At 30.5% G+C, this 14,699-nt stretch overlaps 1 protein-coding gene across 1 annotated transcript; it reads right to left on the bottom strand.

Annotated features, from left to right (window-relative positions):
• Positions 1-2,228: 2,228 nt before the first annotated feature.
• LOC100815776 (cytochrome P450 714A1) lies at positions 2,229-9,238 on the bottom strand. The gene is made up of 5 exons (XM_003526737.5): positions 8,596-9,238; positions 5,817-6,043; positions 4,476-4,729; positions 3,381-3,765; positions 2,229-2,720 (listed from the first exon to the last, which is right to left on the bottom strand). Exons 1-5 carry the CDS (start codon positions 8,900-8,902, stop codon positions 2,295-2,297), a joined length of 1,599 nt encoding a protein of 532 aa, XP_003526785.2. The 5' UTR covers positions 8,903-9,238; the 3' UTR covers positions 2,229-2,294.
• Positions 9,239-14,699: the final 5,461 nt, after the last annotated feature.

Here is a 14,699-nt window from a genome sequence, read left to right as displayed (position 1 = left end):
TCCAGAAGCCACAACTTTTCCCACGTTTGCACTGAAAGCACGGGGAAAAATCTTGCAATTACAGGTTTTACCTATCTATCAGTTGAATTTACATATATAATGAATCACTTAAAAAATGCCAATGTCGAGCCTCCTCTAGCTGATCAAGAAACAACATTGTTCCATATTGTTTATACAATGCAGCTTGTCCCTATTCCTTGAAGATTCGTAGGAGGGTTCCTCAATAAGAGGTGGAATCAACAATACCTTTCAGCCTGCACGTGTAACTGCCTATTCACCTTCCTGGGTTATTAATGGAGCAGTTCTCTTGTACATCATGGTAGTAGAGCTCAAAATGTCATCTCCAAATCCACATGCCTCAAAAAAACAATTTGTACTTACCAAAATTCGGAGTTGGCACACGCCAGGATAGACGAGACTAAGGTGGACTCCCAGACTTCACACGTCAGCTTTGAGAGGTACCTTTATTAAAAGAACAGGAGGGATGACCTGTAAAACAAAAGACTCTAACGCTCAATAATAAGTATATGAATTAGGAGAATAAGAGAGAGAAAATATAAGAGTGTATGTTAAAGATAATACGTGGCTTAAAGATAAAAGCCAGTAGATAATTGTATCTTATAGATAATGTATAGTTTGTAGATAATTGAATATCTGCCAAAAGATAAGGAGATTCAAATATTAAGAGGTTAAAGATAACATGTCAGCTAGTGAGTCCGGCTGCTAGGATTGAACGTTCGTGCTCTTGTACTAGGACATAGAGAATTAACACGTATCTTGGAGTGTCATGTATGGTGTCACGTGTATTTTGTGGACCCTGAACAATACACAACTTGACAAAAGTTAAGAACATAATGTGTTGTCCACAACGGTATAAGATCAGGCACTCTAGAGGACAATGAACAGCAACCTTTCATTCTCGGAGCAAAGAGCTGCTATGTGATAGTCTCTATTTGTAAGCATTCTGCAAAAGGAAGAAGTCATTAGGACATTTCAAGATTTATGTGTCTATTTGTAATGGAAAAAATAGCAAGTATCATTATACAACAAAAGGTCTATCCATGGCCAAGAAAAAGTAAAATGATAATATCATGTGATTAATCATCAGTGGTATGACTTTCTAAGAAGTTATGGTATAATTATGACATTTAAAATAGTTATTATAAAAGTATGATTAGCAACCATTTGAAAATCATTGTTAGTTTGATTTTTAATAGTTATTATAAAAGTCGACAAACTTATCATGTATGATCGTTTGTGATCGGATGGCAATTTAAAATGTTCTACATTGTCATTCTATTTACTCTTTTTTATATTATTCTTCAATCAAAATTAAAATTTGACCTCAATAACCTATGGTGGTCTCTACGAAAAGAAACTCTAACTCTAATTAAAAAGTTACTCCAAAATTTGATGTCAATAACCCAGGATGGTCTCCAATCAAACTGGATTTACTTGCTATCCTTTTTAGAAATGCCAGGTGGGACTCTAATTTCCACTGATGCTTAATGTTTTCTTTTTTATTTCTTTACTAGGATATTTAATTAATTTATTGTATTACACTTTCAAATGTCACATCTTCGATGGTGCAAAATTTTCAGTAATTTCCACAATGCTTGATTTTTTGTCTTTTTTATTTCTTTACTAGGATATTTAATTAATTTATTGTATTACACTTTCAAATGCCACATTTTGATGGTGCAAAATTTCCAAGGTTGGGCTTGCTAATCAGGAAATTTTGTTCATGGTTGCTGATTAATCTTTAGGATAGTAGGTTATTGTTCTTTGGTAGTTAAAATATTAATATTCTAAAAGAAGTTTTTTAATCATTAATATAATATTGATAATGGTCAATATATAATTAACAATGTCTTTAATATTTTTAATGTTAATATATTGTACTATTAAATTTTTTTTGTAAAGGGAAGTGTAAACACGGAATAGATTTATCCTAATAGATTAGGAGTCACCATATAAAGGAGGGAGCTTGACACCACACTTTAACTTAAAATCTTAAGACTCAAATTTATGTGTATGAGACTTTATCTCACACTTGTACTCTAATAGGTTGGACACCACTTGACACTTGATATATATATATATATATGTGTGTGATCAAACAGTGATATATACTAGATTACTAGCTATAACTTAATTATAAATATATACGTACATCTGTAACCTAAGTGTCTACAATACACATACATACATATGTAAAATCTGTGTCATAAGAAAAACTGAATGGTTGCACGTTAATTAAAGTTGGTTTATTTGTGTCATCAGCTACGAGCCGGTCAAATCTTCTGAATGATAATATGTACACCATGTCCCGGTTCTACAATCATTCTATATGCCGGAGAATGCCTATAACTAGGAGACAGAGAGAAGCTAAACTTGGAGATGATAAGTGCTAGCACAACCTTCAATTGAACCATGGCAAAGTTCTTTCCCAAGCACAAGCGAGTACCCAATCCAAATGGCACATAAGCATGTGGAAACTTGCAAGCCTTGGAGACACCTCCACTGAACCTTTCTGGTTTAAACTCATTTGCATCTGGTCCCCAAATATCAGGATCTCTGTGCAGTGTTGGGATCAGAGTCCATAAACAAACGCCTTTGGGAACATTGAGGTTTCCAATTTGGATATCTTCGTATGCCTCCCTTGAAACAAAGGCTGCTGGTGGGTATAAACGTAGCACTTCTTTAATCACCATTGCCACCTGTAAACAGTAATCAACCAGAATGAAAAGGGTTTATAAATTGTCAAAAGATGTGAACTCAAGAGGGATTTGTGCCAAGTTCTTCCTCCTTTAACATGAGAAGGTTATGTTCATAACTTGTGTTTATCTCTTTCTTAGTAAACAATAGATATGCACGTTACAAAAAAGAAAATATATATCTTTAACAATTTGACTTGACTTGACTTAATCTCTATTAACATATATACATGTTTGGTTTGCTGTTGCGAAATTACATATGAGGCAAAAGTAATTTTTCTAACGGATGAACATCATTGTTTTTGTGTTCATTTTACTTTTGTCTGTTGGATTTGCATTGGAATGTGTGTGGCAGCATTTTTAACAGCAAACCAAACATGTACATACATATTTGTTTTGCAGTTGCAAAATTATGTTTGAGTAAAAAGTAATTTTGTCAACGGATCAGCACCCTTGCTTTTCCGTTCATTTTGCTTTTATCAGTTGGATTTACATGGGAACGTGCATCACAGTATTTCCAACTACAGATCAAACACACATAATCTTTTGTCTAATAGAACTTAAACTAATAGAAAATTTAGTAAGTATAAAAAAAATGATGCATATTATCAATGACATGCAAGACAAATTATATGCTTCCACAAAATCATACTGCATATATACCGTTTTCAACAGAGGGACAGAATCTGCATCTGGTACGCCATTGGGGCAAAGTTCAGCCACCTCAGTCCTTATACGAGTTTGCCATTCGGGGTGCAAAGCAAGAAGCATCAAACACCATGAGGCTGCAACAGCAGTGGTTTCATGGCCAGCAAAGTAAATGTTTTTGCAGTTATCCACAATGAATCGCTTGGAGAAGTCCTTCCCCAGACTCTGATCAGTCATTGCTGCTTCCAACAGCAACTGCATCAAATCCTTCTCTGATGAGGATGTCTCTGAGCACTCCCTCTTGCGTTCCTCCACCAACTCCCATATCAGTGACTCTATCTCTTTCTCCAAACCTGCTATCTCATTTTGCTTATTTGACGAGAAATGTTTCAGTTTGTCACTGTCATTAATTAACAATCAGTAAGTTTCAGGATACAATTAAATGCACCATTCTTAGTTACTTTGTGACATGCATGTATAAAGTTTTTTTTTATCCATAGGAATTAAAGATAGATACAAGGAGATTTACAACAACTTACGCATCATACTCAATCAATTGAATTAGATTCCTTTGGTATGCATGTATAAGGCTTAAAGACACACCCAAAGTTATATAGATTTTAAATAAAGCCAATTAGAAACTTACTTTTTGTGACACGCATTATATGATGCTTTTTGGTTTAATTTAAGTATCACACTTGAATTCAAGTGTCACACATGCAATTATGTAGATTCATGTGTTTGAATGTAAGAGCTGTACAATAAGATAGTAGAATTTTAAAAGGATAAAATGTATTTTGGCCTCTCAAATTCTGGTCAAAATTATTTTCAATTCTTACAATTTAAAAATAAACAATGATTCCCTCTCCGGAGTCTTGAAAAATTCATTCGATTGAGTTGTGGTTTTGGTGGTTGTCATATTTGAAAATGTGGTAGATATGTTCCATAGTCCTATACTTTATTTTAACTTGACTAGAGACAACATTTAACAATTTAAAATACAATAACTAAAATCACTATTTTTGAAATGTAAGAACTAAAACTATTTTTGACAAATCTTGAGTGACCTAAACACATTTAACATTTTAGCATAATACAACATTGGCATACCGGAAACTGCTGAGTCCAAAAAGGAAACCACCGTGCTTGGACATGGCCTTCTGAATGCTTCTAAGCTTTGAGAAGACTTCCTTTCCCTTGGAATAAGAATGGCCAAAGCAAACCCTTGAAATAACATCAGCTGAGAAGCCCCTCAAATTTACATCAACTTTAACTTCAGCAGTGGCACTTCCTTGGCTCTCGATAAGTTGCTCCCATTTTAGTAGTAATGGCTGCGCTGACTCTATCATTAGCCCCACCATACCCTGCCATAGTGATGAATTTCACTTCAGATTCACTGTACTAGCACGTGTTCTTTCTGCTCAACCAGGATCATTTATTTAATTTTTTCTTTTATACAAGAACCACAATGAAGATCAAGCTTAAACTTTCATAGATACTATCTAAACTTCTTCATTATTAGGCCGACCCTACTGAAATGGATTATTTATTTAATTATACACATATATTGAAACAGAGGACGAGCCTTAGCACACTGATAAAATTAGGCCTTGTGACTCTCCCTTATACCTTTGCATAACGATATGTTAGTTAAACACATATATTCAAAGCCTAGCTAGATTTTGGGGTTGATTTACTATAAGCTCTGGGGCGGTTCAGGTGGGGTACTTTCCTATAAAGCAAACAGGTGGAGAGGGACATCCCTATCTATCCTTTGATTCACTTTCATTTTCCTCCAAACAATTGAATTAAAAATTGATTTCATCTTCTAGATAGCGCAGGTACAATTCCTACTAGCTGGTGATAATCTTTAATGTAGGGAAGTTACTACACAGCATGTGCAAATAATGTATTACTATACTCTTCTAGAAATATGTCAGAGAACAGGCTAGGTACCAAATATAGGCAAAATTACCAGAAGAAGGACTGCATAAAAACAAAATAAGGTAATTGCTGTCTTAAAGACAGGAGGGGCTCACAAAAATTATCGTTTAGACTAGTGTAACTTGAAAAGTGTACTTTAGAAACTATAGACATCACGAGGACATGAATATATGATACCAGATATATATACCAAATTTTAAAATTACTATATGATAAAAAAAAAAAATGAATATAAACACAATGCATAAATTAACATAAATAAATCTTAAATTAGAAGAGGGAAATTGTATTTAAAAAAATAAGAATTACTATAATTATAGTAAAATAATAAATTTAATTAATTATTGTGGTATTCCTATTTATTACATTAATATATAATTAGAAGTATTTAAATTGTTCCTAAAATGTCTAATACAAATACATAAACTCATATATCCAAAACAAATAAGACTTATACACACACAGATAAGTTGAGATATTAACAGATAGTTACAAATTTATATATACCTTAACTTTGTCCATGAAGAACTCAGCTGCGACAAGTTTCCTCTGTTGTGCCCAACTGAGCCCGTTGGCTCTCAAAATGCCATTGCCAAGCATAGGTGCAAGTTTGTTTGTTATGTAAGTAGGCTTACCCAAATCCAAAGTGATAGACTGATTCATTTCTCTCACTAGATCCGGTTGGTTCACATACAGGTGTTGCTTCATCCCTGTGGAGTAAGTGTACAGTAGACCTGCATGACCAGATATTCATATTCATGTCTCCTAATCATTAATTGTTAGATGCATAATGAACACCATTTTGTACAAATTTTGATCTTATGTAATAATGATAGACACTTTGTTTTAGTCATGTCATTAAATGAGCCCCCATTTAGATAACCCCAACGTTACGCTCTCCCCATTGGAGAGCATCAACACATTCTTTAAGATATTTTTATTTTTTAGTTTAATAATGAAGTATTAATTAAAGGTATAAAACACTTTCAGATTGTCCATCATTAAAAAAATTTATCATTGGTATTATTTTAAAAATAATTATTATAAAAGTTAATAAATTTATTATATATTATCATGTGATTGAATGATAATGTAAAATTATTTTATATTATTAATGAATGATTTATTTTTTTTATTAAATTTATTGATAATTATAAAATTGTTTAAGTTTCAATTTTTTATTTAATGTATCTTATTTGTGATTTTTTAGTTCTTAATAAATTTATAATAAAAAGTGTGTTAAAAGAAATATGATAAAAAAAAGATATTTTATTAGCCCTCTTCAAAATTGCATATGTACTTATCTGTTTGTTGTATAATTTTTTTGTTGAATAAAGAAAGAAAGAGAAAATAGAAAATATTAGATAAAATAATTAATAGGATAACAAATAAGATAAATCTTAGACTTGTTATATAGACTCATAGGCCCATGAGTGCCCAAATTGAAACACAACAACAGCTGTAAAGTTAACAACTACAAATTTATTTGTGGCTTGCACTAGCTGGTATATAAAATTAACATTTAGTCGTACAGTTTAAGATATGATATGCATCCATAGAGGTTGCTTGACTTTTGCCTGGAGAAGACAACTTGATGTTGGCCATATTCTGCATTATTTAGATAATAAGAATTTTGCAGAACATTCTAAGTATAGAAGATAAGATACTCATGTATCTTCTAGATCTCACGTTGGTCAAACTTATTATCTATGTTTATTTGTTGTCTTTTTCTTATTTTTCTTCTTTTAAATTCAATTGCATATATCTTAAGAATAAAATTTCAAGAGAGTTGCTATGCATATACAAAAATCTAAAATCTTTGGCACAATTATTTTTTGATCAATAGTTGAATGAGAGAGAAGCTAAGGGAAGAAAAAGCTTCTCTATAGTAGTTCCAAAACCTTTAAATTTCAAAAATGCTATAGGATTTGTCAATTTTCAATCCAAATTTTGTAACAGAATATGGATTGTAGCAACAAGTGAAGAAACCTCTTGTTTTTTTGTTCCGTAAGCTGCAAATGCAGGCAAGACAAATTATACAAATGATCAAATAGGAAGGATATAATAACTGAAATCATAAGCAATCCTCAATTACAACTTACAAATGAAAGATTGTATTGTGTAGATTAGTTAAAAAAAATGAAAATGTTTAACCATAATGCATATATAATTACTTAAAAGAAGATTTAAAGGATATGTCTTTTCTGGTCCATCATCTATTATTAGCTTTTTAAAGTGTCAAAATCATGTTTACTTTAGAAAAATCTCTGCTTTTTTCTCTGCCATCCCAATCCCAATCTCAATTTTCCCCACTTGCAAACTATATACACAATAAAGACGAGTCGAACGAGGAATGTTCAAAAAGATTTCTGTCATGTCTAAAACTCAACCAAGTCGGTACCACTAAATGCATAAACACGGGGCTTAAAGAAGAAGACATGGCAAAAATTTAAAAAACGTGATAGCACCAAGTCTTGTTAAAATTAGTGCTCCAACAGAGTTGCACAGTTAGGCACATATATACTTTGCTAGACTATCGGCAAAAGTTAATAACCTATCTTTAAATTCATGATTGCCAAAATTTGAAACTATTTGACACACCCATAGTTTTTTACTCCATACTTTAGGATAAATTTCTTCCTGAGTTCTTATTAACAAAAGAAAATAAGAAGTTAAAATGAATTGAGAGTGTATTTGGATTATAATTGTGTTGAACATAACCAATTTTATTTTTTTTCACTCAACTGGTGTTGTTCTTTTTTCGTTATGTTTTGGAAGGTGTGAACTAATGTTTGGAGGAATTATAAGATTGGTTTAATGGTTGAGAAGAGGGATTTTAAGGATTGGGTTGAAGGAATAACGAGAAGTCGTGGGTTCCAATTTCCTCACTAATATTGGTTCATAAAAAAAAACGTATAACATCTCTGTCTTTTGAAATTCTTGATGCAAAAATCATAGGATACACACGTCTTAGACGTGTAAACAAACATACACTTATACGCCTCAACTTTTTAAGAAGTTAGGTGGGAAAGCTTCAATAAATAAAAGTCCATGAGTTACTTTTAATTTACAAAAGAAACTCAATTTTTATTTTCTTCTGTTATGAATTTATTCAAACAAGTCTAAATCTATAAATAAAAAATGCAGAATTTTTAACCAGGTTTGTAGTTGTCCAACATCCTCAGCACCAGATTTGTTTACATACATAAAACATTTCTAAGAAAAAATGGTTAAGATTGATGAGACCAAAAGTAAGAGAAGAAGAAGAAGAAGAAGAGAAGGGTACCATATTGTTTCCTCCAGTGTTCAAAATAGGGGAAGAGGGTTGCAGTGTAGTCATGTGCTAGAAACTGATCAGAATGGTTGGAGTTGGAAGTGGAAGCAGCTTTGGCCTGAGATTGAATTCTCTGCATATCAGGCAGATTCCCATGTAGAAAAGAAGGTGGAGGCCCTTTTATACCTTGCATTTGTAGTCTCTTTCTCACCCTTTGAGACTCATGCCACAAATTACCATACACATAAAAAATCCAGCTTAGAATCCCCACTACAGCAACTGAAAAAACCAGTTTCATTGCTACAAACACCTCCTCCATATCTCTCCCTTCCTCTCTTCTGCCTCTCGCTTTTCACTCTAGTAAGTAGTAATCTAAAGTGCTACACAACACATAAAAACTATATATTATATACTAATATGTCAGGGAGCAAAAGCTGATTTTTTTGGCCAGTTGTAGAGTTTTATTATATATATATTTGAGCATAGAGAAAGGGATGGGAGAGAGAAAGAGTGAAGTGTCTTTCTGTCCAATAAGGGGTGGTAAAAGATTCTATAAATGCAATCGGGGAATGAATCACCACTAGGAAAGTAGACAACAAGCTGAGAATAAGGACTGCAACAGGAGGAGCCAGTGACATATGCAAAAAGCTTTTCATATATGCATGAATGAATGCAGTATATGATATTATATTATATGTGCATATGCTTTCATTAGTGGAAACTCCAATGTTAATGGACCACAAGTCAGATAATTTAAAGGGATAAGCATTTGTTTATTCATTAAATTAAATTATAAGTATGTGTAACAAGGAGATGTTTACAAGCTATATTGTTTTTATATGATGCATTATTAACATGTTTTACGTAATAAAAATTAGTATAAGATATACCTTACCAAACCAATAAGTTATTGGTTCAATATTCTTAAATAAGATCTGAGATATAGCATTGAAAGAAGTTAATGATGGTGTAAAAAACTAAAAAGTATATTATATATAACTTATATACTTTTTATGATATGTGAATTTAATAACTTTTATTTCGCATATAGTACAATGGACACTATATAGGTAGCATATTCCTTTCAGCTTTAAAGCTAAAGAGATACCGACGTACTTGATGTAGAGATATCGTGCCTATTAGCCTTTATTTTTCTGTCTATGATAAGTTTCTGTATATTATAATGGTAAAGAATGATATGTGATGCTTTATTTATGAAGTGGGGAAACTTAATGAACTTGTTGCTTGATGACACCTCCCTTGTCCTCTGACGATTTTTGGTGTGTTCTAAAAAGGAAGTTCATATCCCCAACACCTCGGATCTTTTTCTCGATTCCTCACTTTGACTTCGTTAAAAGAAATTTGTTGTGTAAATTCTTCTAGGTATTTTTATTTTTCAGAGCATGATATTTTATGCCTTTTTAGAGGAATTATTTCTGCTATAAAAAATGAATTATTTGCTAAACTGACGGTATTTCACTCTCCATTGGTTAAAATTTAAATTGATGTCTTTGTTTAAAATCGATTGTTAAGACATGAAATAAGTCTCAGTCGAGTTGAATTCAATGATTTGACTTGATAAAAATTGATTCAGTTGGAGGACGAATGATTTTAATATAATTATTGATTGATTATTTCATACAAAAATAAGAATAATACGAAATTAACGGAAAATTTATATGGATTTAATAATATTAAATATATTATTTAATGCATATGTAGAGAGAGTTGATTCATGTTAATTGTTAATTAGCTTTTTTTTAACCCAAATTCAATTTAGTTGGTTCATGAATCATGTATCAAATTAGGTTAAATTAATTTTTTGTCTTTTAATTTATTTATTTAAGTTTAATTTGATTTTTTTATTTTTTTAATTTGATCCGCTAATTTTTTTTATTTAATTTGGTCATTTAATTTTTAAAAATTTTTTTTGAATTAAAATTGACATTTTTTATTAAATTATCTCTCATTAAAACTTGATATCAAACATAAAAAATTAAATTTATTAAATGAATGATATTTTGAAGATAACCTGATTAAATAAAAATTTATTAATTGAGATTTTTTTATATCACACAAAAAAAATGAGATGTATTTACTACTTATATTCAAGACAAAAGAAAGTATAATATGTGAATGCTTACCTGAAATGTTTATCTTAAACTTGTGAATCTTCTAATTTCACATAAACTTAAAAAAAAAATTACAAAATTTTACTAAAATTATTAAAATGAGTGCTTCGCTTATATGATCACATTAAATTTTGTGACTAAAAATATTTTTTTTATTGGTGCACACTAGTTAAAAACATTATTTATTTAAGAAGCCCACTTAAGAGAAAAATAGGAGGGGGTTTCTTCCATCCAAACGTCATGATTATTTTGCATTTTTATATATGCTTTACAATCATCTTATGTTATTTGTGTTTTTTATTTTACAACTTATTATTTATTATTATGTTTACTATTTATTTTTTCTTGTTTTCATCTGTTATTTTCCAAAGATATATATTTTATAGGAGTGTCAAGTCATTTTTCCCTTCATTTAAAACAGTTTCTATACATAATCTCTGGTACGGTACCTTTCGAATTATTGCCTGTGCGTGATTTTCATATCGAATGGTCGTTTTCAACAAAAAAAATTATTGATTAGTGTTATGGAAATTTTTTTATGCAAGTTTATAAGGATAGCCTTAATAAGTTTGGAACCGTGAGCCAAAGGGAAAGTGCATGAATAGACAAACATGATAACGGAACGAGAGAGAATCACTGTTAGCAATAAATGGAAACCAACGTGCCTTCTTGAGGATGTGACTGAAACTTCTATCATGATTCAAACATCATTAGGGACGCAGGAACAAAGAAAAAAAATACTAATGGCGATGGATGTACCATGTAAGAAACTCTGAAATTAATTCTCTTTGGCTTAACCATATTTGTTTCCACTGCCTTTACTACTAATTATTGACCCTACAGATGAATGCAGAACCTTGTGTTAAAGTTTGCATAATCAAAATATTTATACTCTTAGTTGTTACCTCCTCATTCCCACTCTCCTATGGACTCTGGTCCAAAATTTCCCAGAACCACCATAATCCTAAGAGAAGCTTAAGTGAAAACGGAAAATGAAAAAGAATTAAGAAGAAAAGAGAAAGAGGGGTAGCTGCCTAGCTGGTGAGGAAGAGTTCAACTTCTCTGTCCAACATCAATGAGACAAAGAGAAAGAGGGCTAGTTCTAGAAGGGAAAAGATGAGGAAAAAAGGTTCTGTCTTTTTCTTTTACTTTTTTTTTTTAAAAAAAAACAGAGAAATTGAATCTCAGCCTTTAAAATGTTTTAATGACACGTGTTTCATAGAAATGAAAGGAAATGGAGTTTTCAATTTCTACCGGTAATGGAGAGGATCCACACTCACCCGTGAGGGTATCGGGCATGCTTGTCTCCAAACCGTACCCGTCATATAGTTTAAAAATAAAATAAAAACATTAAAAATTAATTTTAAGAAAGAAAGAAAAAACTAAACAACAATATTTTGATTTTCTATAAAATAATATCGTCTTAAGCTTCAATGTATCTTTATTCCCTTAAATGTGAGTTTTTTTAGTCCTTCGAATTTAAAAAGTTTTTTTTACTAACTTGATTATGAAAATTTTAAACCTTTAGATGTTTATTTTAAAATGTAAATAGAAAATTAAATTTTGACAGTTAAAAGTTATCAAAAATTGCTAATTTCTTATTCCATCTTTGGTTCATACTGTGCAGAAGGAATAAAAAAATATATTGTAAATTTCAAGGACTAAAAAAATAACTTTAAATTTGGAGGATTAAAAAAAATCACTAAACTTTAAAGGACTAAAAATATAATTAAGTACACCATATATATTGAAGAAAAAAATATTTTATCATTTCACCATATGCATATTTGATCTTAAACTTCTAGTCTTATCATCAAATAAACGGAAGAATCAATCATGACTTGATAATTATTGTAATAAAAATCTTAATGTGTCATGGATTTACACTTCAATTACAAAATAATTATTAACAAAAAGTTAATTAAGTGATATACGTTACATAAAACAAAAATAACTTAGTTATTATACATATTAGCTAATGGACGGATATATCCATATCCATCTTCGTCCTCATACCATTCTAAAAATCGGATGTTTTCCTACCATCTTTGATCAAAGGAGGAAGTTTTCGTCAAACTTATGATAGAGTGGTGTCCGTGGATATGAATTTATTTGTCATACTCACTCCAAAGTTATCTTTTTGAGCTTATGTGAATAAGGTGTTGTTGGGTGGAGTATTATTTAGGTCATTCTTTGTATAATTGGCCCAACTCTGAATGTTAGATTAATTTGGTCATATTTATCGAGAAGCTAAGAAGAGTGTTGATGCCTTGGCCAATTAAGCTAGGAAGATGGAGGAAGACTTGGTGTTTTTTTAGCATCAACATGCTAATTTTATCAGTTGCTTTTATTTGATGTCATGGGAGCTGTGACTCGTGTGATCTATGTGTAGTATCTGTTTTTTGGGCATTTGTTCTGCACAATACAAAAAAAATGGTGTGTGAACATTTCTCTTAGTTTTTAAATTTTTTTAACATAATAATTTTGTGTCATTTTTTTTGGAAGAATTTTTTTATATATTTATAGTCTTTCACCCTTTAAATAATCTCTGTCCAAATTTTATGCCTTTGTTTAAAATGGTTTCTGCATATTATAATTGCTTGTACCATTTGAATGACTTTGCAGTTTGAACATATGATCAACGCTATTAAAATATTTTTTGGCACATTAGCATATTTTTATTGTTGTATATATTCCATTTACGTCACAACAAATAAGAAGTAAAATTAGAATAGTTTAGTGAATCGGATATAAATTTTACTTAATGAAAGAATTTGACAAAAATTAATAAAAAAAATAATACTACTATACTACTAATCTCACTCTTACACATCAAAGTTAGTTTCTCATTGAAATCAAATGGTATTTTCCAATTTTACATTATTTGGATTTATTAGAGGCATCATTATTTTCCAAATTTCAAATGATATATTGAGAGAGAGTTTCAATCTTTATTTTATTTTTCTCCTTTTGAATCTTCATCTAATATGTATAGGAGAGTTTCACATTTCTCCAAAATACGTGTCTCGATCAAAAAGTGAGCAAATATAAGTTACTTGTCTTATCTTCTAACAATTTATACCAAAAGATAGTTGTTTTTCTGATGCATAGACATGCTCCTTTGTTAATTTTTTTTCTTTTGTTATGTCTTTCTATCTTACGTCGTGATAAGTTGACTAACTTTTTTCTCATGATGGTATTTATAAAACATAATATTATGTTTTTCATTAAATGCTAAAATATTTAAAACATTAGAGTATTTAAAAAAGGATATCACAAAGTTTTCAAATTATATGAGGTTAAGACTTACAAGGTATGTAAGATTGACTAACGAAACAAACATACACTAAAGAAACTTTGGACGCTTTAGAAAACACATAAGGTATTGGACACTTTTCTTATGTGTTTGGACGCCATTGATTTCAATAACGTTGGGTGCGTCTAGGATAGAGGACTATACCTTTTATCACTTTTGGACACATTCAATTCCCTGCAAACTTAATACACTTGTTACTATTTCAAATTTTAATAACTTTGTTATCATAAAAAAAGGACGGGAGAGTCTTTTTTTTTTTGTTTCAAGCATTTTCTTATCATAAATGAAAACACTTTCTAATGATTTTTTTTATAAAAAAAAATTAAGGATTCCAAGACGGTATTTAGAATCCTCAATTTTTTATTTATTTTTTAAATAATTCTAAAATGGGTCTTCTAAAATTGTCTTAGAAAATAGAGTTTTTAAAATGATTTTTGAAAAAACTGTTTTAAACTTCTCAATTTTTTTATTTTTTAAAAAAAAATATTTTAAGACGGTTTCATAATATAACCGTTTTAGAAATTATATCTTTCTAAGACAATTTTTGGGAACCGTTGTGAAAAGTGTTGATTTTTCACGACGTTGGCTTCAAAGACGATTCAAAATCGTCGTCGAATGACTCCTAAAATCGTCGTCAAATATATTTTTTCTAGTAATGTTACTTCAAA

The sequence above is a fragment of the Glycine max genome, chromosome 6 (genome assembly GCF_000004515.6).
Source record: "Glycine max cultivar Williams 82 chromosome 6, Glycine_max_v4.0, whole genome shotgun sequence".
NCBI classification, from domain to species: domain Eukaryota; kingdom Viridiplantae; phylum Streptophyta; class Magnoliopsida; order Fabales; family Fabaceae; genus Glycine; species Glycine max.
This window is presented reverse-complemented; position numbering and strand designations above follow the sequence as displayed.

What these genes read in the sequence shown, in the direction of transcription:
- LOC100815776 (XM_003526737.5), bottom strand. Translation starts at nt 8,902, where the DNA reads ATGGAGGAGGTGTTTGTAGCAATGAAACTGGTTTTTTCAGTTGCTGTA. An exon ending in ACACTGGAGGAAACAATATG is followed by an intron (nt 6,044 to 8,595) that starts GTACCCTTCTCT and finishes CTGGTCATGCAG; the next exon opens with GTCTACTGTACACTTACTCC. An exon ending in CTGTCCCTCTGTTGAAAACG is followed by an intron (nt 2,721 to 3,380) that starts GTATATATGCAG and finishes TACTGTTTACAG; the next exon opens with GTGGCAATGGTGATTAAAGA.